The sequence below is a fragment of the Heterodontus francisci genome, chromosome 4 (genome assembly GCF_036365525.1).
Source record: "Heterodontus francisci isolate sHetFra1 chromosome 4, sHetFra1.hap1, whole genome shotgun sequence".
NCBI classification, from domain to species: Eukaryota; Metazoa; Chordata; class Chondrichthyes; order Heterodontiformes; family Heterodontidae; genus Heterodontus; species Heterodontus francisci.
The window spans coordinates 125,910,794-125,934,830 of NC_090374.1; the positions used below are offsets into that span (position 1 = coordinate 125,910,794).

The 24,037-nt window shown below is 46.8% G+C and overlaps 1 protein-coding gene across 9 annotated transcripts in view; it reads right to left on the bottom strand.

Annotated features, from left to right (window-relative positions):
• Window positions 1–24,037, bottom strand: part of sema4d (sema domain, immunoglobulin domain (Ig), transmembrane domain (TM) and short cytoplasmic domain, (semaphorin) 4D) — a 254,692-nt gene that overhangs the window by 62,883 nt on the left and 167,772 nt on the right. For all 9 annotated transcript variants that reach the window (XM_068030134.1, XM_068030133.1, XM_068030132.1 and 6 more), the window contains 4 exons: window positions 23,336–23,492; window positions 20,818–21,040; window positions 5,943–6,055; window positions 1,411–1,583 (listed from right to left, as the gene is read on the bottom strand). In XM_068030134.1, the coding sequence (XP_067886235.1) occupies window positions 1,411–1,583; window positions 5,943–6,055; window positions 20,818–21,040; window positions 23,336–23,492 (666 nt within the window). The remainder of the gene's footprint in view (window positions 1–1,410; window positions 1,584–5,942; window positions 6,056–20,817; window positions 21,041–23,335; window positions 23,493–24,037) is intronic.

Consider the following 24,037-nt stretch of genomic DNA (forward strand, 5'->3'; position numbering starts at 1 on the left):
CAGCCTAGATTACATGCTGAAGTCTCTGGTGTAGGCTTGACTCCACAATATTCTGACTAAGCCGGGAGAGTGCTATCGACTGAACCACAGCTGACACTTAATCGTTAGAATGAAAAAAAACTATAATTGACAAGAATCTATGTTAGAAATGCCTGAAAGAAGTTTCCACCAAACAGGACTGCCCTTTTATTTTGAGCTGGGAGCTAGATTTACCAGTTTCGCCTGGGCCTGGGAATTTCTAGCTATTCTTGCAACTTCAGAGAAGGGGACAGTTGCATCTTGAGATTTGTGGTTTCACCCTGGTCCCATGGAACCACAGCACCTGGCGTGCACAATAAAGGCAATTAGGTAGAAAAGCACTGTGGAATTTCAGGTTCTATTGAGGATGCGGGGCAAGGCGGGGCAGGGGTAAGGCAGACAAACAGGTAACGATAGATAACTGCTCGTGAAATTACAATGTCCACAGTACACTGTGATAAACCAGGGAGAAAAATCTACAAATAATGAGGTGCAGAAAAGTGTAAAATTATCTTTTTTTCCCCAGCATATTGTATAAGTTACTCCATTATATAATTGTTTTGAGAAAACGGTAATGTACTTTGTTTTGCTGGGGCTCACCCGCTGATATTTGCACAAGGGGCAAAGGAGATATGAAGAAGTTTGACGTCGACTGAAACTGCAGTGTTTGAGATCAATGAGCTAGGCCTGGATCATGGCTAATGGCCACTTGTTCAGGTGGTGGAAAGTCGACAGTAGTTATAACTCCCCTCAGCAGGGATATACCAATGACAGCTTCAGCAGGAACCACAAATCCACTGAATTAACTAATACGGTGCGGGGCGGGGGGAGAAAAATCTTTGATAATCATGCGAAAAAAAAATATTTGAGGCGAAAAGAAAAAAAAAAATAAGTAATCGCATCTTAAACAAATACCAGAAATTTTGTGGAAAATAAGGCAAAAACCATTGCATTAAATTGTGGATTATATAAATTATTTAATTGAAATAATTTTTCCTGCTATGAAGTCTGCAATGTTATTTAAATTGCTTAATTTGAATGATTGGATTTTTTTAAAGCACAAAAACAACTTTGATTTATCATGAATTGTAGGTGGTGGTTCTGGGATGGAAGAACAAAGTAACTTGCAGCTGGAGCAATTTTTTAAAAATAAAAAGTGTTACATAAACAGTATTTTAAATATTTCCAAGGCCTACATCTTTCAGCATCAGTAAGGTAAATAATATGCTGCCTGTGAGTTGGTCACATGATATATTTAATAAATTCACTGCACAACATGACGACAGTAAACATCGAAAACTGCACTCCAACACCTAGTATATCGTGAGATACCCACAGGATAACTAACAATAGCTGCACAAATTTAAGACATTTTGCGTTAAATACACATACCCCTTATAGGTATCATCTTTTGTAATCCAGATGCAGCTTTTGTTTTGTGGGTTCCAGGCACAATAGGGATCTCTTGCCAAAATGCAATCCGTGCACGTTTTATATTTTTCACAAAAAGCAACAGGGGCTTGAACAACTCCAGAATGAGACCCTGCATAGAGATACTTCTTGTTCTACAAGTGGAAAGGTCAAACATCAATTGGCATGAATAAACATATTATTAATTTAAACCACTGCATTGTTGAGCTGTAGAAAGATTCTGAATACCATCAAATAAAATTCAATCACATCAAACATTGCTAGCAGAGAACATTAAAAATTAATCAAAATCAAAAATACTTATCTCATCAAAATTCCCAGTTCTGAAGTTATCTCTGTTTTGGGGGTGGAGGGTAACTTTTCTATCTTAGTTGGGGCTTTTGAGGCGTAACAATTCCAGAGGTGAGAGTGACTGCCCTTGACATCAGGGCAACATTTGACTGAGTGTGGCATCAAGGAGCACTAGTAAAATTGAAGTCAATGGAAATTGGAGGAAATATTCTCCACTGGCTGGTGTCATACCTAGCACAGAGGAAGATGGTTGTGGTTGTTGGAGGCCAATCTTCTCAGCCCCAGGACATCACTGCAGGAGTTCCTCAGGGTAGTGTCCTAGGCTCAATTATCTTCAGCTGCTTCATCAATGACCTTCCCTCCATCATAAGGTCAGAAGTGGAGATGTTTGCTGATGATTGCAGTGTGTCCACATCCATTTGCAACTCCTCAGATACTAAAGCAGTCCATGCCCACATGCAGCAAGACCTGGATAATATTCAGGCTTGGGCTGATAAGTGGCAAGTAACATTCATGCCACACAAGTGCCAGGCAATGGCTATCTCCAGCAAGAGAAAATCTAACCAACTCCCTGGACATTCAATGGCATTACCATTGCTGAGTCACCCAACATCATCTTGGGGGTCACCATGGAGCAGAAACTTAACTGGACCAGCCACATAAACATCGTGGTTACAAGAACAGGTCAGAGGATAAGTATTCTGTGGCAACTAATTTAACTCCTGACTCCCCAAAGCCTGTCCAGCATCAATAAGGCACAAGTCAGGAATGTGATGGAAATCTCCCCATTTGCTTGGAACACCTGCTCCAACACTCAAGAAGCTCAACACCATCCAGAACAAAGCAGCCTGCTTGATTTGCATTCCATTCACTACCTTAAAAAATCATGTCCTCCACCACCGTCACACTGTGACTGCAGTGTGTACCATCTACAAGATGCACTGCAGCAACTTGCCAACATCTTCCAAACTCGTGACCTCTAAGGGCAGCAGGCACTACCCACCTGAAGGTTCCCCTCCAAGTCACGTATCATCCTCTCTAACAGCACTATTAGTGTACCTACATCACACGGATTGCAGCGGTTCAAGAAAGCACCTCACCACCACATTTTGAAAGGCAATTAGGGATGGGCAACAAATGCTATTCTTGCCAGCGATGCATGCATCCCATGAAATGAATAAAAAAAAACCTCCTTCCCATATGTATACAAATCTCTGACTTGGACTGGCTATGCTTCTGTTTCGATGTGTACTCCAGAACAGATTCATTGTTTAACACAGCTGCATTGAGCGAAGCCGCTGTCTTCAAGGGAAAAAAAATACATGAAGAAACAAGCAAAATGTGATGGCCTCCAGAACACTCATTTGGGGGGAAATGTGCTAACATTTCTTTGAATGAGTCAAGTTGAGGAGAACAGAAAAGTTGTAAGAAACTAAAACCAATATAGATGTTAAGAACTTTTCTGATCATAACAGCAACAGCTACAATATTGCTGTCAGTGATGCAGAAAAAAGAACTGAGGACCAGCTTTTATACAACATGGGATTCTGAGCTGCTGTACCCATGTTGAGATCTAAGTAACTCTGGTACAGGACTAGCAAACCAGAGGTCCCGAGTTCAAATCCTACCATGGCAAGTTGCGAAACTGAATTCAGTAAATCTGATAATTTGTCACATTAGAAAAATAGGTGCTCGATTGATGAACCAGTTGGAGTTTTATGACAATGTCCTTCAAGGAATGGAGCCTGCCATCCTTACCTGGTATGGCCGACATGTGACTTCAGTCTCAAACTATGCAGGTGACTCTCAATGGCCCCTGGGCAACTAGGGTTGTGCACAGTGGCGCAGTGGTTAGCACTGCAGTCTCACAGCTCCAGCGACCCGGGTTCAATACTGGGTACTGCCTGTGTGGAGTTTGCAAGTTCACCCTGTGTCTGCGTGGGTTTCCTCCGGGTGCTCTGGTTTCCTCCCACATGCGAAAGACTTGCAGGTTGATAGGTAAATTGGACATTATAAATTGTCCCTAGTCTAGGGAAATATAGTGACAGGTGGGGATGTGGTAGGAATATGGAATTAGTGTAGGATTAGTATAAATGGGTGGTTGATGGTTGGCACAGACTTGGTGGGCCGAAGGGCCTGTTTCAGTGCTGTATCTCTAACTAACTAAAAAAAAATGTTGCCTTGCCAACATCATGCACATTCCAATCATAAATATGAAAAAAAGATACAGGAGAGAATTTAAAACTAAAAGAGTTCTGCTTCAACGACATTTTCCTGGCTGGTTCCAAGGTTAGTCAGAATTATTGGCAATTTCTACGTCACAAAAACCTGCTGCCTTGAAGACTCCTTGGGACTATCACAAGTCCATGTGTTCTTTTTCCAGCACTGAAAGGAAATAGATTTCAGTTTCTCCAGCCTTTTCTCACTATTGTAAAGCTTAGATCCTAAGTTTTTCCTGATAACAGTTATAACATGGCAGATCTTTCGCCCATCTTTTATAACAGAAAGTCAGGAAACGCCAATAGCTCAGTGAGTAAATACATTGCATAGTGCAGTACCGATCCATTCAGGTCAGTAAAGTCCTGGGTTTGACCACAATTCTGTACTGAATTAGTTGGTCTCAGCTGAGGTGGTGATGGGAACACAAAAGATGTCTGTAAAAGATTGGAGCTGTGGAGAACAGGTTTAAGGTTTGGCTATGTGGCTGTGATACTTCCATGAACAAACAGCATCAGCACAATGATCATAAAAATCACACCCCAAAGTGAGTCACCAAATTTACAAAGGCAGAGAACTGCATGCGTTGGGAAAAGAAAAGTGGAAGAAAAGGAGGCACAACCTGAAAACTAAAATTAGAGCCAGGCCATTCAGGGGTGAAGTGAGAAAGCAGTGCTTTACACAATAGATATAAATCGGGATCACTTCCCCTGACACCACACCTCCCCCACCCCTACCAAGCCACCCCACACCACAGAGGTTGTTGAGGTTAGGTCAATTGAAATTTTTAAAATTGAGACTGATAGATTTCTGTTAGGCAAGGATATTAAGGGATATGGAACCATGGCTGGTAAATGGGAGTTTAATCGAATGCACAACAGGTTCAAGGATTGAATGACCTGTCCTGTTCTTATGTTCCTAATGACGGCCCCTTTTGCTGCATATAAATCTATAAAAAGCTGTATCGCCATGCAGCTTTAATTCTGTAATATTCTGTTAAATAATCTACCAAAAATAAGAAAAAAATGGTTGCAAAATTTGACTGCAAATATTTAAACTTAAAAATTTTAATATATGAGAACTTGCTTGTCTCTAGCACCTTTCATTTACCAAAAATCCCAAGGTGCTTCACAAAAGTGTAATCAGACAAAATTTGACACCAAGCCACTTAGAGATAATATGACGCATGACCAAAAAGGTAAGTTTTAAGGAGCACCCTGAAAAGAGGAGAAAGTTAGGGTTGTAGTGGGTTTAGGGAGGGAATTCCAGAGCTTGGTGCCTAAGTAACTAATGGCATAGCTGCAAATGAAGGGGCAAAGGAAATCAGGGACGCACAAGAGACCAGATATGGAGAAAAGCAGAGTTCTTGGACGGTTGCATGGCTGAAGGAGATAACAGAGAAAAAGAGACATGACAAATATGTTGCACAAAAGTTTAATCCAAAAAAAATCGTTGCTGCCTTTAAGTGTGACAGTCACTGAAGCTTTAAGCTCTTTTGCAGAGTTTCATATGAAATGATAGCTAAATTTCTCAAGCTGCTGGCCATACATCTCTTACAATCTCAGCAAAATGGTCTTATTTACAAAAGTAACATTTAAATTAATTTTTTCTCAGCAACACCTGATTGAATATATACGATTCTTTCCTGTTTATTTCAGATGCAGCTGAATTATTTGGCAACTTTTCAGTTGAATGCAGCTGAAGACTTTGCTCCTCCATTAGCCACCAGAAAAACTAAAACACTGACTTAATGCAATCAAACTATCCATACTAACAGTCTACCATTTACAACATTAAATGTTGGCGGGAAAAATCCAATTAATCTCAGTAGCCCTGGTGCTACATTACAAGATAGCATCATAATTATGCTCTTAAAGGAAGAGAAGCAATATGTTAATGTGGCAACTCAGGTTCCTGTGTCAGATTATTTTCATTTTTATAATCATTTTGAGACAAATATATTAATTAATGTAGTTTACACTTACTCCTTTGGATAACAGTAATGTCTGCACAGGCTCAGAGTCAGGGAAAACCTGTAGTTCTTCAATTATATGCATTTCATTATCATAGTTAATTGCTTTGTGCAATAATCCTTTATCTGAAAAATACAATGTACATTTTAGAATATCCATTTTCACTATCTGTAAACAAAACCATGTATTTTAAATGTTTGGATATCAGAACTTGCATTTGACTACCTTTACACCTCTGGCTTCATATCAATTTACTATCTGCAGTTTGTTTAGCCCATGTCTCTTCAGGGCTGGGGGTCAACATTAATAGTTGAACTTATGGCAGCTTCAAGAACTGGGATAGGCAGCAACACATTGCACCACGGACATGTGACAAAATTATTGACTCAGCCACAGGCATGGGGGCAATTAATTTGTATAGTGGAGGCAGTGGCATAGTGGCACGATCACTGGACTAGTAACCCAGAGACCCAGGGTATTACTCTGGGGACATGAGCTCGAATCCCACCACAACAGAAGGTAAAATTTGAATTCAATTGATTAAAAATCTGGAATTAAGAAGCTAGTCTAATGATGGCCATGAAACCATTGTCAATTGTTATAAAAACCCATCTGGTTCACTAATGTTCTTTAGGGAAGGAAATCTGCTGTCCTTACCTGGTCTGGCCTACATGTGCCTCTAGACCCACAGCAATGTGGTTGACTCTTACATGCCCTCTGGAATGGCTCATCAAGCCACTCAGCTGTATTTAGCCACTACAAAGTCATAAAAAAGGAATGAACCCGGACAGACCACCTGGCATCGACCTAAGCACCGGAAACAACTCCGGCAAACCCAGCCCCGTCGACCCTGCAAAGTCCCCCTTACTAACATCGGAGGGCTTGTGTCAAAGTTGGGACAGCTGTCCCACAGAGTAGTCAAGCAATAGCAACAGTCCTGCGACATCCAGCCGTAAATGGTGGTGGACAATTAAGCAACCAACTGGAGAAGGTGGCTCCACAAATATCCCCATCCTCAATGATGGGGGAGCCCAGCACATCAGTGCGAAAGATAAGGCTGAAGCATTTGCAACAATCTTCAGCCAGAAGTGCCAAGTTGATGATCCATCTCAGCCTCCTCCTGAAGTCCCCAGCATCACAGATGCCAGACTTCAGCCAATTCGATTCACTCCATGTGATATCAAGAAACGACTGAAGGCACTGGATACTGCAAAGGCTATGGGCCCTGACAATATTCCAGCAATAATACTGAAGACCTGTGCTCCAGAACTTGCCGCACCCCTAGCCAAGCTGTTCCAGTATAGCTACAACACTGGCATCTACCCGACAATGGGGAAAATTGCTCAGGTATGTCCTGTACACAAAAGCAGGACAATTCCAACCCAACCAATTACCACCCCATCAGTTGACTTGCAATCATCAGTAAAGTGATGGAAGGTGTCATCAACAGTGCCAGCAAGCGGCACTTGCTCAGCAATAACCTGCTCAGTGACGCTCAGTTTGGGTTCCGCCAGGGCCACTCATCTGCTGACCTCATTAGAGCCTTGGTTCAAACATGGACAAAAGAGCTGAACTCAAGAGGTGAGGTGAGAGTGACTGCCCTTGACATCAAGGCAGCATTTGACCGAGTATGGCATCAAGGAGCCCTAACAATACTGAATCAATGGGAATCAGGGGGAAAACACTCTGCTGGTTGGAGTCACACCTAACGCAAAGGAAGATGGTTGTGGTTGTTGGAGGTCAATCATCTGAGCTCCAGGACATCACTGCAGGAGTTCCTCAGGATAGTGTCCTAGGCCCAACCATCTTCAGCTGCTTCATCAAAGACCTTCCTTCAATCATAAGGTCAGAAGTGGGGATGTTTGCTGATGATTGCACAATGTTCAGCACCATTCACGACTCCTCAGATACTGAAGTAGTCCATGTAGAAATGCAATAAGACCTGGACAATATCCAGACTTGGGCTGATAAGTGGCAAGTAACATTTGCGGCACACAAGTGCCATGCAATGACCATCTCCAACAAGAGAGAATCTAACCATCTCCCCTGGACATTCAATGGCATTACCATTGCTGAATCCCCCACTATCAACATCCTAGGGGCTACCATTGACCAGAATCTGAACTGGAGTAGCCATATAAATACTGTGGCTACAAGAGCAGGTCAGAGGCTGGGAATCCTACGGCGAGTAACTCATCTCCTCCTGACTCCCCAAAGCCTGTACACCATCTACAAGGCACAAGTCAGGAGTGTGATGGAATACTCTCCATTTGCCTGGATAGGTGCAGCTCCAACAACACTCAAGAAGCTCGACACCATCCAGGACAAAGCAGCCCGCTTGATTGGCACCCCATCTACAAACATTCACTCCCTCCACCACCGACACACAGTGGCAGCAGTGTGTACCATCTACAAGATGCACTGCAGCAACGCACCAAGGCTCCTTGGACAGCAGCTTCCAAACCCGCGACCTCTACCAACAAGAAGGACAAGGGCAGCAAATGCATGGGAACACCACCATCTGCTAGTTCCCCTCCAAGTCACACACCATCCTGACTAGGAACTACACCGCTGTTCCTTCACTGTCGCTGGGTCAAAATCCTGGAACTCCTTTCTTAACAGCACTGTGGGTGTAACTACCTCACATGGACTGCAGCGGTTCAAGAAGGCAGCTCACCACCACCTTCTCAAGGGCAATTAGAGGTGGGAAATAAATGCTGGCCAAGCCAGTGATGCCCACATCCCATGAATGAATAAAAAAAAAATAAAGTGTATAGCCAACCTAATGCCATCAAAACGCAGTCAAATTTAAAACACATTTCTCCCTATTTAGTGAGTATCTGCCACTGTCTTTGCTTAAACAATTAGTCAATGTCTGCCCACACACTTGATGCAGTGACGTGGAGAATCCGGAGAGATGTTCATCTGTCAGGTGTGTTCTTGATCTCCTTCTCGCCGCCCGAGTCAGTGTCTCTCCTTCCTCTCTTTCCCTCTCCACTCTCCCAGCTACATTCTCCACCGCCTCTTTCTCTCGCTTCACACCCTCTCTCTCCCTGCCTTCTCTCTCTCTCCCCCTTTTCTCCCCCTCTCTCTTCCCCCCTTTTCTCCCCCTTCCCACTCTCCTCCCCCTTCCCTCTCTCTCCCCCCTTTTCTCCCCTTCCCTCTCTCTCCCCCCTTTTAACCCCGCTCTCTCTCTCTCTCCCCCCTTTTCTCTCTGCTCTCTCTCTCCCCCCCCTTTTCTCCCTGCTCTCTCTCTCCCCCCTTTTCTCCCCGCTCTCTCTCTCTCCCCCTTTTCTCCCCGCTCTCTCTCTCTCCCCCTTTTCTCCCCGCTCTCTCTCTCTCCCCCTTTTCTCCCCGCTCTCTCTCTCTCCCCCTTTTCTCCCCGCTCTCTCTCTCTCCCCCTTTTCTCCCCGCTCTCTCTCTCTCCCCCTTTTCTCCCCGCTCTCTCTCTCTCCCCCTTTTCTCCCCGCTCTCTCTCTCTCTCTCTCCCTTTTCTCCCCGCTCTCTCTCTCTCTCTCTCTCTCTCCCTTTTCTCCCCGCTCTCTCTCTCTCTCTCTCCCTTTTCTCCCCGCTCTCTCTCTCTCTCTCTCTCCCTTTTCTCCCCGCTCTCTCTCTCTCTCTCTCCCTTTTCTCCCCGCTCTCTCTCTCTCTCTCTCTCCCTTTTCTCCCCGCTCTCTCTCTCTCTCTCTCCCTTTTCTCCCCGCTCTCTCTCTCTCTCTCCCTTTTCTCCCCGCTCTCTCTCTCTCTCTCCCTTTTCCCCCCGCTCTCTCTCTCTCTCCCCCCTTTTCCCCCCGCTCTCTCTCTCTCCCCCCTTTTCCCCCCGCTCTCTCTCTCTCTCCCCCCTTTTCCCCCCGCTCTCTCTCTCTCTCCCCCCTTTTCCCCCCGCTCTCTCTCTCTCTCTCTCCCCCCTTTTCCACCCGCTCTCTCTCTCTCTCCCCCCTTTTCCCCCCGCTCTCTCTCTCTCTCCCCCCTTTACCCCCCGCTCTCTCTCTCTCTCCCCCCTTTTCTCCCTGCTCGCTCTCTCCCTCCCCACTTTTCACAGAATAATACAGTGCAGAAGAGGCCCTTCGGCCCATCGAGTCTGCATCGATGCATTATAGACACCTGACCTGTCTATCAAATCCCATTTGCCAGCACCTGGCCCATAGCCTTGAATGTTATGACGTGCCAAGTGCTCATCCAGGTACTTTTTAAAGGATGTGAGGCAACCTGCATCTACCACCCTCCCAGACAGTGCATTCCAGACCGTCACCACCCTCTGGGTAAAAAAGTTCCTCCTCAAATCCCCCTTAAACCTCCCGCCCCTCACCTTAAACTTGTGTCCCCTCGTAACTGACCCTTCAACTAAGGGGAACAGCTGCTCCCTATCCACCATGTCCATGCCCCTCATAATCTTGTACACCTCGATCAGGTCACCCCTTAGTCTTCTCTGCTCCAGCGAAAACAACCCAAGCCTATCCAACCTCTCTTCATAGCTTAAATGTTCCATCCCAGGCACCATCCTGGTGAATGACCTCTGCACCCCCTCCAATGCAATCACATCCTTCCTATAATGTGGCGACCAGAATTGCACACAGTACTCCAGCTGTGGCCTTACCAAAGTTCTGTACAACTCCAACATGACCTCCCTGCTTTTGTAATCTATGCTTCGATTGATAAAGGCAAGTGTCCCATATGCCTTTTTCACCACCCTATTAACCTGCCCTTCTACCTTCAGAGATCTATGGACAAACACGCCAAGGTCCCTTTGCTCCTCGGAACTTCCCAGTGTCAGGCCATTCATTGAATACTTCCGTGTCACATTACTCCTTCCAAAGTGCATCACCTCACACTTTGAGGGTTAAATTCCATCTGCCACTTTTCTGCCCATTTGACCATCCCGTCTATATCTTCCTGTAACCCAAGACACTCAACCTCACTGTTAACCACACGGCCAATCTTTGTGTCATCCGCGAACTTACTGATCCTACCCCCCACATAGTCATCTATGTTGTTTATATAAATGACAAACAATAGGGGACCCAGCACAGATCCCTGTGGTACGCCACTGGACACTGGCTTCCAGTCACTAAAACAGCCATCTGTCATCACTCTCTGTCTCTTACTGCTAAGCCAATTTTGAGTCCACCTTATCAAGTTACCTTGTATCCCATGTGCATTTTCTTTCTTGATAAGTCTCCCATGTGGGACCTTGTCAAAAGCTTTGCTGAAATCCATGTAAACTACAACTGCACTACCCTCATCTACACACCTTGGTCACATGCTCAAAAAATTCAATCAAATTTGTTTGGCATGACCTCCCTCTGACAAAGCCATGCTGACTATTCCTAATCAAATTTTGCCTCTCCACGTGGAGATAGAATCTCTCCTTCAGGATTTTCTCCAATAGTTTCCCGACAACTGACGTGAGATTCACTGGTCTATAGTTCCCTGGCTTATCTCTACAACCCACTCCCCACGTCGCTCGCTCTCTCCCTTCCCCCCTTTTCTCCTCGCTCGCTCTCTAGCTCCATCTCCCCTCCTCTCTCTCTCTCTAGCTCCATCTCCCCTCCTCTCTCTCTCTCTCTGGCTCCATCTCCCCTCCTCTCTCTCTCTCTCTCTGGCTCCATCTCCCCTCCTCTCTCTCTCTCTCTCTGGCTCCATCTCCCCTCCTCTCTCTCTCTCTCTAGCTCCATCTCCCCTCCTCTCTCTCTCTCTCTAGCTCCATCTCCCCTCCTCTCTCTCTCTCTCTAGCTCCATCTCCCCTCCTCTCTCTCTCTCTCTCGCTCCATCTCCCCTCCTCTCTCTCTCTCTCTAGCTCCATCTCCCCTCCTCTCTCTCTCTCTCTAGCTCCATCTCCCCTCCTCTCTCTCTCTCTCTAGCTCCATCTCCCCTCCTCTCTCTCTCTCTCTAGCTCCATCTCCCCTCCTCTCTCTCTCTCTCTAGCTCCATCTCCCCTCCTCTCTCTCTCTCTCTAGCTCCATCTCCCCTCCTCTCTCTCTCTCTCTAGCTCCATCTCCCCTCCTCTCTCTCTCTCTCTAGCTCCATCTCCCCTCCTCTCTCTCTCTCTCTAGCTCCATCTCCCCTCCTCTCTCTCTCTCTCTAGCTCCATCTCCCCTCCTCTCTCTCTCTCTCTCGCTCCATCTCCCCTCCTCTCTCTCTCTCTCTCGCTCCATCTCCCCTCCTCTCTCTCTCTCGCTCCATCTCCCCTCCTCTCTCTCTCTCGCTCCATCTCCCCTCCTCTCTCTCTCTCGCTCCATCTCCCCTCCTCTCTCTCTCTCGCTCCATCTCCCCTCCTCTCTCTCTCTCGCTCCATCTCCCCTCCTCTCTCTCTCTCGCTCCATCTCCCCTCCTCTCTCTCTCTCGCTCCATCTCCCCTCCTCTCTCTCTCTCTCGCTCCATCTCCCCTCCTCTCTCTCTCTCGCTCCATCTCCCCTCCTCTCTCTCTCTCGCTCCATCTCCCCTCCTCTCTCTCTCTCTCGCTCCATCTCCCCTCCTCTCTCTCTCTCGCTCCATCTCCCCTCCTCTCTCTCTCTCGCTCCATCTCCCCTCCTCTCTCTCTCTCGCTCCATCTCCCCTCCTCTCTCTCTCTCGCTCCATCTCCCCTCCTCTCTCTCTCTCGCTCCATCTCCCCTCCTCTCTCTCTCGCTCCATCTCCCCTCCTCTCTCTCTCTCTCTCTCTCTGGCTCCATTTCCCCTCCTCTCTCTGGCTCCATTTCCCCTCCTCTCTCTCTCTCTCTGGCTCCATCTCCCCTCCTCTCTCTCTCTGGCTCCATCTCCCCTCCTCTCTCTCTGTGGCTCCATCTCCCCTCCTCTCTCTCTGTGGCTCCATCTCCCCTCCTCTCTCTCTGTGGCTCCATCTCCCCTCCTCTCTCTCTGTGGCTCCATCTCCCCTCCTCTCTCTCTGTGGCTCCATCTCCCCTCCTCTCTCTCTGTGGCTCCATCTCCCCTCCTCTCTCTCTCTCTCTGGCTCCATCTCCCCTCCTCTCTCTCTCTCTCTCTCTCTGGCTCCATCTCCCCTCCTCTCTCTCTCTCTCTCTCTCTGGCTCCATCTCCCCTCCTCTCTCTCTGGCTCCATCTCCCCTCCTCTCTCTCTGGCTCCATCTCCCCTCCTCTCTCTCTGGCTCCATCTCCCCTCCTCTCTCTCTCTCTGGCTCCATCTCCCCTCCTCTCTCTCTCTCTCTGGCTCCATCTCCCCTCCTCTCTCTCTCTCTGGCTCCATCTCCCCTCCTCTCTCTCTCTCTGGCTCCACCTCCCCTCCTCTCTCTCTCTCTGGCTCCACCTCCCCTCCTCTCTCTCTCTCTGGCTCCACCTCCCCTCCTCTCTCTCTCTCTGGCTCCACCTCCCCTCCTCTCTCTCTCTGGCTCCACCTCCCCTCCTCTCTCTCTCTGGCTCCACCTCCCCTCCTCTCTCTCTCTGGCTCCACCTCCCCTCCTCTCTCTCTCTGGCTCCACCTCCCCTCCTCTCTCTCTCTGGCTCCACCTCCCCTCCTCTCTCTCTCTGGCTCCACCTCCCCTCCTCTCTCTCTCTCTGGCTCCACCTCCCCTCCTCTCTCTCTCTGGCTCCACCTCCCCTCCTCTCTCTCTCTGGCTCCACCTCCCCTCCTCTCTCTCTCTGGCTCCACCTCCCCTCCTCTCTCTCTCTGGCTCCACCTCCCCTCCTCTCTCTCTCTGGCTCCACCTCCCCTCCTCTCTCTCTCTGGCTCCACCTCCCCTCCTCTCTCTCTCTGGCTCCACCTCCCCTCCTCTCTCTCTCTGGCTCCACCTCCCCTCCTCTCTCTCTCTGGCTCCACCTCCCCTCCTCTCTCTGGCTCCACCTCCCCTCCTCTCTCTGGCTCCACCTCCCCTCCTCTCTCTGGCTCCACCTCCCCTCCTCTCTCTGGCTCCACCTCCTCTCCTCTCTCTGGCTCCACCTCCCCTCCTCTCTCTGGCTCCACCTCCCCTCCTCTCTCTGGCTCCACCTCCCCTCCTCTCTCTGGCTCCACCTCCCCTCCTCTCTCTGGCTCCACCTCCCCTCCTCTCTCTGGCTCCACCTCCCCTCCTCTCTCTGGCTCCACCTCCCCTCCTCTCTCTGGCTCCACCTCCCCTCCTCTCTCTGGCTCCACCTCCCCTCCTCTCTCTGGCTCCACCTCCCCTCCTCTCTCTGGCTCCACCTCCCCTCCTCTCTCTGGCTCCACCTCCCCTCCTCTCTCTGGCTCCACCTCCCCTCCTCTCTCTGGCTCCACCTCCCCTCCTCTCTCTGGCTCCACCTCCCCTCCTCTCTCTGGCTCCACCTCCCCTCCTCTCTCTGGCTCCACCTCCCCTCCTCTCTCTGGCTCCACCTCCCCTCCTCTCTCTGGCTCCACCTCCCCTCCTCTCTCTGGCTCCACCTCCCCTCCTCTCTCTGGCTCCACCTCCCCTCCTCTCTCTGGCTCCACCTCCCCTCCTCTCTCTGGCTCCACCTCCCCTCCTCTCTCTGGCTCCACCTCCCCTCCTCTCTCTGGCTCCACCTCCCCTCCTCTCTCTGGCTCCACCTCCCCTCCTCTCTCTGGCTCCACCTCCCCTCCTCTCTCTGGCTCCACCTCCCCTCCTCTCTCTGGCTCCACCTCCCCTCCTCTCTCTGGCTCCACCTCCCCTCCTCTCTCTGGCTCCACCTCCCCTCCTCTCTCTGGCTCCACCTCCCCTCCTCTCTCTGGCTCCACCTCCCCTCCTCTCTCTGGCTCCACCTCCCCTCCTCTCTCTCCCTCTCTGGCTCCATCTCCCCTCCTCTCTCTCCCTCTCTGGCTCCATCTCCCCTCCTCTCTCTCTCTCTCTGGCTCCATCTCCCCTCCTCTCTCTCTCTCTCTCTGGCTCCACCTCCCCTCCTCTCTCTCTCTCTCTCTGGCTCCATCTCCCCTCCTCTCTCTCTCTCTCTCTGGCTCCATCTCCCCTCCTCTCTCTCTCTAGCTCCATCTCCCCTCCTCTCTCTCTCTAGCTCCATCTCCCCTCCTCTCTCTCTCTAGCTCCATCTCCCCTCCTCTCTCTCTCTAGCTCCATCTCCCCTCCTCTCTCTCTCTAGCTCCATCTCCCCTCCTCTCTCTCTCTAGCTCCATCTCCCCTCCTCTCTCTCTCTAGCTCCATCTCCCCTCCTCTCTCTCTCTAGCTCCATCTCCCCTCCTCTCTCTCTCTAGCTCCATCTCCCCTCCTCTCTCTCTCTAGCTCCATCTCCCCTCCTCTCTCTCTCTAGCTCCATCTCCCCTCCTCTCTCTCTCTAGCTCCATCTCCCCTCCTCTCTCTCTCTAGCTCCATCTCCCCTCCTCTCTCTCTCTAGCTCCATCTCCCCTCCTCTCTCTCTCTAGCTCCATCTCCCCTCCTCTCTCTCTAGCTCCATCTCCCCTCCTCTCTCTCTAGCTCCATCTCCCCTCCTCTCTCTCTAGCTCCATCTCCCCTCCTCTCTCTCTAGCTCCATCTCCCCTCCTCTCTCTCTAGCTCCATCTCCCCTCCTCTCTCTCTCTCTGGCTCCATCTCCCCTCCTCTCTCTCTCTGGCTCCATCTCCCCTCCTCTCTCTCTCTGGCTCCATCTCCCCTCCTCTCTCTCTCTGGCTCCATCTCCCCTCCTCTCTCTCTCTCTCTAGCTCCATCTCCCCTCCTCTCTCTCTCTAGCTCCATCTCCCCTCCTCTCTCTCTCTCTAGCTCCATCTCCCCTCCTCTCTCTCTCTAGCTCCATCTCCCCTCCTCTCTCTCTCTAGCTCCATCTCCCCTCCTCTCTCTCTCTAGCTCCATCTCCCCTCCTCTCTCTCTCTAGCTCCATCTCCCCTCCTCTCTCTCTCTAGCTCCATCTCCCCTCCTCTCTCTCTCTAGCTCCATCTCCCCTCCTCTCTCTCTCTAGCTCCATCTCCCCTCCTCTCTCTCTCTAGCTCCATCTCCCCTCCTCTCTCTCTCTAGCTCCATCTCCCCTCCTCTCTCTCTCTAGCTCCATCTCCCCTCCTCTCTCTCTCTAGCTCCATCTCCCCTCCTCTCTCTCTCTAGCTCCATCTCCCCTCCTCTCTCTCTCTCTCTCGCTCCATCTCCCCTCCTCTCTCTCTCTCTCTCGCTCCATCTCCCCTCCTCTCTCTCTCTCTCTCGCTCCATCTCCCCTCCTCTCTCTCTCGCTCCATCTCCCCTCTCTCTATCGCCCCCCCCCTCTCTTCCTCCCCCCTGACAGTTGCAGTAAGCTGGAACTCTCCCCAATGCAGCTTTGTAATTGTGAATTTTTTTTTTAAACTGACCAGTCATCAGTTTCAGTTTAAGAGCTGACAGGTGCTGGGAGCGGGAACAGCGACTTCCGAACTCAGGACAAGTTTGTGGTTTTCCAACGGGCTTTTAATTTTTAAAAAATCAGAACCTGCTGCAAAGCACGAACTTGTCCCAAGTTCGGAAGCCGTTGTTCCCGCTCCCAGCGCCTGTCAGCTGTGAAACTGACGGCTATGATTCTTTTATTTCAAGTTGGACTTGTCTGGAAAGGAGTCAATGGAAAATTTCTTATTCCTGATATTACCAATCATGGACTTCAACATTTTTACCACGGACACTGGGTATGTACAGATATGTTGCTGACCCCTGTTCAAGAAATTCCTCTCTCCCTGGGTTGGCAATTTTCCAGTTTATGGCAGGGCAAGCACCAGAAGGTGGAGGGCCTTTTTTTAAGCAATCTCAACATTCACCCAAGAGATCCCAGTGTCAACTGCTAAATGGGCAAGTCCCAGCATCATACCATCTTATGTTTAACAAGATCCTCTCCAGTTCCTACCACAGGCCCCAAGTACCCTAGACCTAGCCCAATCAAGTAGTGACCATCCCCAAAAGAACAAAACAGTATAAAGCTTTCCACGTACCATGGTTTAAGAAAGCATTTTTAACAACATATTTATATAGCACCTTTAAAGTAATAAAACACTCCAAGGCACTTCACAGTTACATTATAAAACAAAATGTGACACCATAAGGAGATATTAAGTCAGACGACCAAAAGCTTGGTTTTAAGGGGCATCTTAAAGGAGGAAAGTGAGGTCGTGGCGCGGAGAGGTGATGGGAGGGAATTGCATGCCTTAGGCACAGCCACCAATGGTGGAGGAATTAAAATCAGAGGTGCTCAATAGGCCAGAATTAGAAGAGCACAGATATCTCAGAGAGTTGCGGGGCTGGAGGAGAGATTTCAGAGATAGGGACAGGCAAGACCATGGAGAGATTTGAAAGCAAATATGAGAATTTTAAAATCAAGACGTTGCTTGACCAGGAGCCAATGTAGGTCAGCGAGCACAGGGAGCAGAGTTTTGAATGACCTCAAGTTCACAGAAGTTAGAATGTGGGGACCAGCCAGGAGTGCATTGGAATAGTCAAGTCTATAGGTAACGAAGGCAGAGATGAGGGCTTCAGCAGCAGATCAGCTGAGACATGGGTGCAGTCGGGTGATGTTATGAAGGTGGAAATAGGTGGTCTTAGTGATGGTGCGAATATAAGGTTGGAATCTCATCTCAGGGTCAAATGCGGCACCAAGGTTGCAAACAGTCCGGCTTAATGTCAGACTGTTGCCACGGAGTGGGTTGAGTCAGTAGCTAGTGTTACACAAATGTGTTTTGTTGAATAATAATTTTCTTTGGTCCACTGACAGGAGATCTGAATTTTTTTTTGAAGAAACCGAGAATATTTTTAAAAAGGGATAACTACTGGCAGCTTAAGATGATCACATAGTTTGCAACACTATATCCTACATTGCAAAGGACTGTGAGGAAGGAGATAAAATGTCTGTACATTTCCCAGCAAGAACCAAGACCCAGGAAGTTTAAAGGAACTACCTGTTCTTTTCAGCAAGCAGAGAAATAATGCTCATGCTATGTTTGAATCACTAAGTCAATATCATGTGACAAGCCCCTCCCCATCTGTGGCTTTAAGCTGGTATTTTCCTCTGCAACAGAGGAGAAGTAACTGGACCCTTGACATGAGCAGACCCCAAGTGGGGATCTCTCTCTCTCTCCATTCCAGCTTGAAAGCTTTCAAATCCTGCTTGTTGACTGACTACCTTTGCATACTCCGACTACAATCAGAAACCCCTTTTGAGGAAATCATCCACATCGTTATCTCCAAGAGACCAGTCATCTACCTCTTCAAACTAAAAGCTTCAGGACCACTGAATTCATCTAGCAGCCAGCTGAATCACCAACTTATTTTTATGGACTCTAACTCAATCAATCTACCTTTCCCCACCCTGTAACCTATTTGCGTGTGTGTAAACATCTAGTGCGTGCTTGTTTGAAAGTTGGCAGATTGTTTATTATTTTATTAGTTCAGTTTAGGTACAATAAAGTTAACCGCTTTCTTTGTTAACTCAAGAAAACCTGTCCGATTGGTTCTTGTTATGACCATAGCAAGTAAGCAAGCAAAAACCTATTGAATTGTCCAGTACACCCACTTTATGAATGAATTAAACCTGTCATGGTCGAACAAGGAGGGAAAGAAGGAAGCCCTTCGACCCCTCCTCAATTGACCTTAACACTCGGGAATGGAGCTTGGAACAAGGTTCGAAAACTATGGCTCAGTCTTCCCGATGTTTAATTGGAGGAAATTTCTGGTCATCCAGTACTGGATGTTGGATAAACAGTTTGATAGTTTAGCAACAGTGGAAGAGTCGAGGGAGGTGGTGGTCAGGTGGAGCTGGGTGGTAAGGTAGAAATGTAAGAAAATCAGTTTGTACACTGTGATGATGGAAAATCCTCTATTAAAATCCTCCTCATGAATCAGGTGTAGCTTTAAATTGTAATGTAATACACCAAAATATACAGCTAAAATACTGAGCAGTGCTGAGGGAGAGCTGCACCATTGGTGGTGCCATCTTTCAGATGAGACGTTAGGGCAAACGGGACCTCGGTTTGTCAGGTGCATGTAAAAGATCCAAAGGCACTATTTGAAGAGGAGCAGGTTCCCCCATCCTGCCCCCAGTGGCCTGGCCAATATTTATCCCTCAGTCAACATCAGAAAGATAGATTATCTGGTCATCATCACATTGCTGTTTGTGGGAGCTTGCTGTGCACAACTTGGCTGCCGCGTTTCCTACATCACAAGAGTGACTACACTTCCAAAGTACTTCATTTGCTGTAAAACACTTTTGGGACATTCTGAGGTCATGAAAGGCACGAAATAAATGCAAGTCTTTCTTCACGAAACTTGAAACTTACTGTTCCTCTATCTTCCCTTTCTTCCCTATTCTTTCTTCTATTTTTATTATGATGGTAATTTTTATATTACTTCTCGATTTTAACTTCAATTTTACATTTTTCTTTCTTATATTTTAACTGGCATTTGTGCTTGTGTTTTAAAGACTGCTTGTTTTAGCAAATAAATGCCAGAATGCTGAAATCTGGCCTGATCCTCCTGTGCATCTTGTATACAATAAACCAGTGAAGAGTAACTGGACAGCAATAATTAGCATTTTTCTCTGGGAGTGCTGTCACTGGTGCAATTAAGCCAAAGCTAGGCTGTTTGGCATTGAGTTATCTTATTGGCAAACCTGGAAGCTTCACAGTACCACTATTGCGTCTGTAGCAAAGCAAGAATTTAAAAAAATATTGTTTACAACCCCTAGTTACCTCACCTTAAGTTGGTAGCATTATCACAACACAGAATGGGAAAACTAGAGCCAAGTTCATTGTGATTTCCAAATTGCAAATTCCTGCCATGGCCATTTCATCAGTTAGGATCTTCTGAACAGGCAGGTTGAAAACTTTTAAGAATATTCTCCCCAGACTAGCTTCTTAGACTTTCCAGCAGATTTGAAAGTGGATTGCCTGTTCCCCACCCAGCTAGGAAATGGTATGTGGTACAGGTGGATTTAGCAGTACAGGACAAATACATTCTAAAATATGAGATGGAAGGGAGAGAGAAATGAATATAGCCTTTGCATAACAGCAACTTGCATTTAAATAGCACCAATAATACAGAACAATGTCCCAAGGCACTTCATGGGAGCATTATCAGATAAAATTTGACACCGAGCCACAAAAGAACAGGAAGAGGTCGGTTTTAAGGAACTTGTTAAAAGGAAGAGAGGTAGAGATTTATGGAGGGAATTCCAGAGATTAGGACTTAGAAATCTGAAGGCACAGCAGCCAATGGAGGAGCGAAGGAAATCGAGAATGGACAAGGGACCAGAATTGGAGAAACACTGAGTTCTCAGAGGGCTGTAGAAGGTTACAAAGCTAAGGAAAGGCAAAGCTATGGAGGACTTTGAAGACAAGGACGAGAATTTTAAAATCAAGGTGTTGCCGGACTGGGAGCCAACAAAGGTCAGCGAGCACAGGGGTGTTGAGTGGACAGGGAGGTGCGAGTGATGATGCGGGCAGTGGAGTTTTGGATTGCCTCAGGTAGGCAGATAAATGAGATGGTAATGCTATGGTGAAGTACTATCACAAATAGGTAGATCCATTCAGATTCTTTGTATGATTTTTTTTAGAACTTGTTATATTAATTAATTTTGTGTGTAAAGAACCTTGTAACCCTCTTGCAGCCTGTGTAGAGACAGCCACCAGATTTACTTTGACCACAACCCCTACACAATGATGGGTCCACACCTGAAACGTTAACTTCTTTCTCGCCACAAAAGCTGACTGACCTGCTGCCTGTTTCCAGAGTTTTTGTTTTGGTTAGGAATCCCTCTGACAGTCCCAAAGCTTAGGCCCAGTGGAGATTTCCTGCTTGTGTTCAAATTTTTGCAAATGTTAGTGAAGCCTTTCTCTTACTGATAATGGAACCCCATGAGCAAGTACTTATTTATGCAATAGATTTATTCTCTTAAGTGCTCAGCTAGTTCCTATACTTTCATTAAGTCTCCATCCTTAAATCAATATGCAATGGATAGACATGCCCAATATCAAATATGGTCATAAATTTCCAAAGTCCATAACGTTGTAAACACTCACCTGTACCAACAAACATGACATCATAGAGGTTGTTATCAAGTGCTCTAACTCTGTCAACAACAATCTGTATATAGTTTGCATTCTTCTTTACCAATTTAGGTCTATTGCCAATGGGATTCACTGGGTCTGCCATCAGAGGGTGATCCTTAACAAACTGAAGAGGTTTGTCAGGTAACATGAGTGAGCTACTGAAATTCAAAGCTCTTGCCTCATTGTTTATACACTGGAAAGGGAGAAAGGAATTGAACGATGAATACAATATTCCAACATCAACCTCTTACACCCGTAACTTCATAGATCAAATGAGAGCAAGTAACTTTTCAAATTAGTGAGAAGTCAGTATAGTCATAACAGCCTCTGGGCTTCCAGCTAACGAAATAGTTTAAAAAAACTGTTTTAAAATAGAACATTTTAATTCTTGATTATTGCATCCCTAGAATTTTTGGTAAAGCACACATTTTAAATATACACCTAAGCCCATTACCTAACAATATCATACCAGAAATGTTGGGGAACACAGGGCTTAGTGAGAGAGAGGAACTGAAAGAAATCAGTATTAGTAGAGAAATGGTGTTGGGGAAATTGATGGGATTGAAAGTCGATAAATCCCCAGGGCCTGATAGTATGCATCCCAGAGTACGTAAGAAAGTGGCCCAAGAAATAGTGGATGCATTGGTGGTCATCTTCCAAGATTCTATAGACTCTGGAACAGTTCCTACAGATTGGAGGGTAGCCAATGTAACCCCACTATTTAAAAAGGGAGGTAGAGAGAAAGCAGGGAATTATAGACCAGTCATCCTGACATCAGTAGTGGGGAAAATTCTAGAGTCCATTATCAAAGATTTTATAGCAGAGTACTTAGAGAACAGGGGTAGAATCAGGCAGAGTCAGCATGGATTTATGAAAGGGAAATCATGCTTGACAAATCTACTAGAATTCTTCGAGGATGTAACTAGTAGAGTTGATGAGGGGGAACCAGTAGATGTGGTTTATTTGGACTTTCAGAAGGCTTTCGACAAAGTCCCACATAAGAGATTAGCATGTAAAATTAAAGCGCATGGGATTGGGGGTCGTGTATTGCGATGGATAGAAAATTGGTTGGCAGACAGGAAACAAAGAGTAGGGATAAATGGGTCTTTTTCCGAATGGCTGGCAGTGACTAGTGGGGTACCGCAGGGATCGGTGATAGGACCCCAGCTATTTACAATATATGTTAATGATTTAGATGAGGGAACTAAATGTAATATCTCCAAATTTGCAGATGACACAAAACTGGGTGGGAGGGTGAGTTGTGAGGAGGATGCAGAGAGGCTTCAGGGTGATTTGGACAAGTTGAGTGAGTGGGCTAATGCATGGCAGATGCAGTATAATGTGGATAAATGTGAGGTTATCCACTTTGGTAGCAAAAACAGGAAGGCAGATTATCTGAACGGCTATAAACTGAGAGACGGGAACATGCAGTGAGACCTGGGTGTTCTCGTACATCAGTCCCTGAAGATAAGCATGCAGGTGCAACAGGCGTTAAAAAAAGGCAAATGGTATGTTGGCCTTCATAGCGAGAGGATTAGACTACAGGAGCAGGGATGTCTTGCTGCAATTATACAGGGCCTTGGTGAGGCCACACCTGGAATAGTGTGTGCAGTTTTGCTCTCCTTATCTGAGGAAGGATGTTCTTGCTATAGAGGGAGTGCAGCAAAGGTTTACCAGACTGATTCCTGGGATGGCGGGACTGGCATATGAGGAAAGATTGAATCGGTTAGGATTATATTCGCTGGAGTTCAGAAGAGTGAGGGGGGATCTCATAGAAACCTATAAAATTCTAACAGGACTTGACAGGGTAGATGCAGGAAGGATGTTCCCGATGGTGGGGGAGTCCGGAACGAGGGGTCATAGTCTAAGGATACAGGGTAAACCTTTCAGGACTGAGATGAGGACAAATTTCTTCACCCAGAGTGTGGTGAGACTGTGGAATTCGCTACCACAGAAAGCAGTTGAGGGCAAAACATTGTATGTTTTCAAGAAGGAGTTGGATATAGCTCTTGGGTCTAAAGGGATCAAACGGTATGGGGTGAAAGCGGGAACAGGTTACTGAGTTGGATGATCAGCCATGATTATAATGAATGGTGGAGCAGGCTCGAAGGGCCAAATGGCCTATCCCTGCTCCTATTTTCTATATCAAAAGTACCCAATAAATTATCTGCACATAACCTTGAATTATTTACATTGTTGAAAGCCCCTTCGCACAGGGTTAATGGAGCTTCACTAGGACATGCAACTTTTAGTGGGCTCTATGAGTGGACAACCTGAGAACTTTTAGAAGTTCAGCAACAACGCAAACATTGTCATACAAATTGCTATTAAATTGCATTTAGAAACATTTAAACTAGCAAATAGCTAACTTGTAATTACCATTACTGAAGTAGGAGTGGCCATCTACAGCTGTAATATAAAGCTGGCAGATCTTCTACTTCATTTAAAATAACTAAAAGACTAGAGCAGAACAGTTATGAATACTCACTGAGCCAGGGCGAGGTGTTGGAACTTCTCCACTGAATCTGACCCATTTTACATGGGACTGATCAAAAGTAGCACTTTGCATGTATTTCCCTTTAGAGAAAACATCATCCACGTTGGACATGTTGAAGCTGCAGACTGCGGATACTTCCAAATTATTCCTGACAAAGTCATAAAACACATTGTATTATAAGACTCTAGCTATTGTAGGTGTAGTTTTAAGAGGTGGCCATCATACCTCAGGTGCACACTTTCAAACTTATGGATAACACTTTTTCTATGCAAAGCCAGGAATCTCCTGCTCATTTTTTCTGATCTCTAATTGACGTAAGGATCTATTTAAGGGCAATGTTTCCTCTAGCTGACTTCAGAAAGACAAGATGATTGGACCTCTTCACCAAATAGCCTCATTCTTTGCTATAAAATTCTATGATTCTATAAAGGGACATAAAAGGTTACTCACAGATGCAATAGAGCAGGAGATCCATTAGCTGCACATATAACTTGTACTAAAATATAACACTATTCCCAGTCATTCATTAATATCCATTATGTTAATAATCTGGGGGTTGGGGGTGGGGGGGGGGAATTATTCTTAGATACACCAATTTGAAATCATACCAGTCACATATTTTGGGCAAGGCAGCATTCAAAAACAGCTGAATTCACCATTTGTGCACAACCATAACTACCCTAGGTGCAAAGT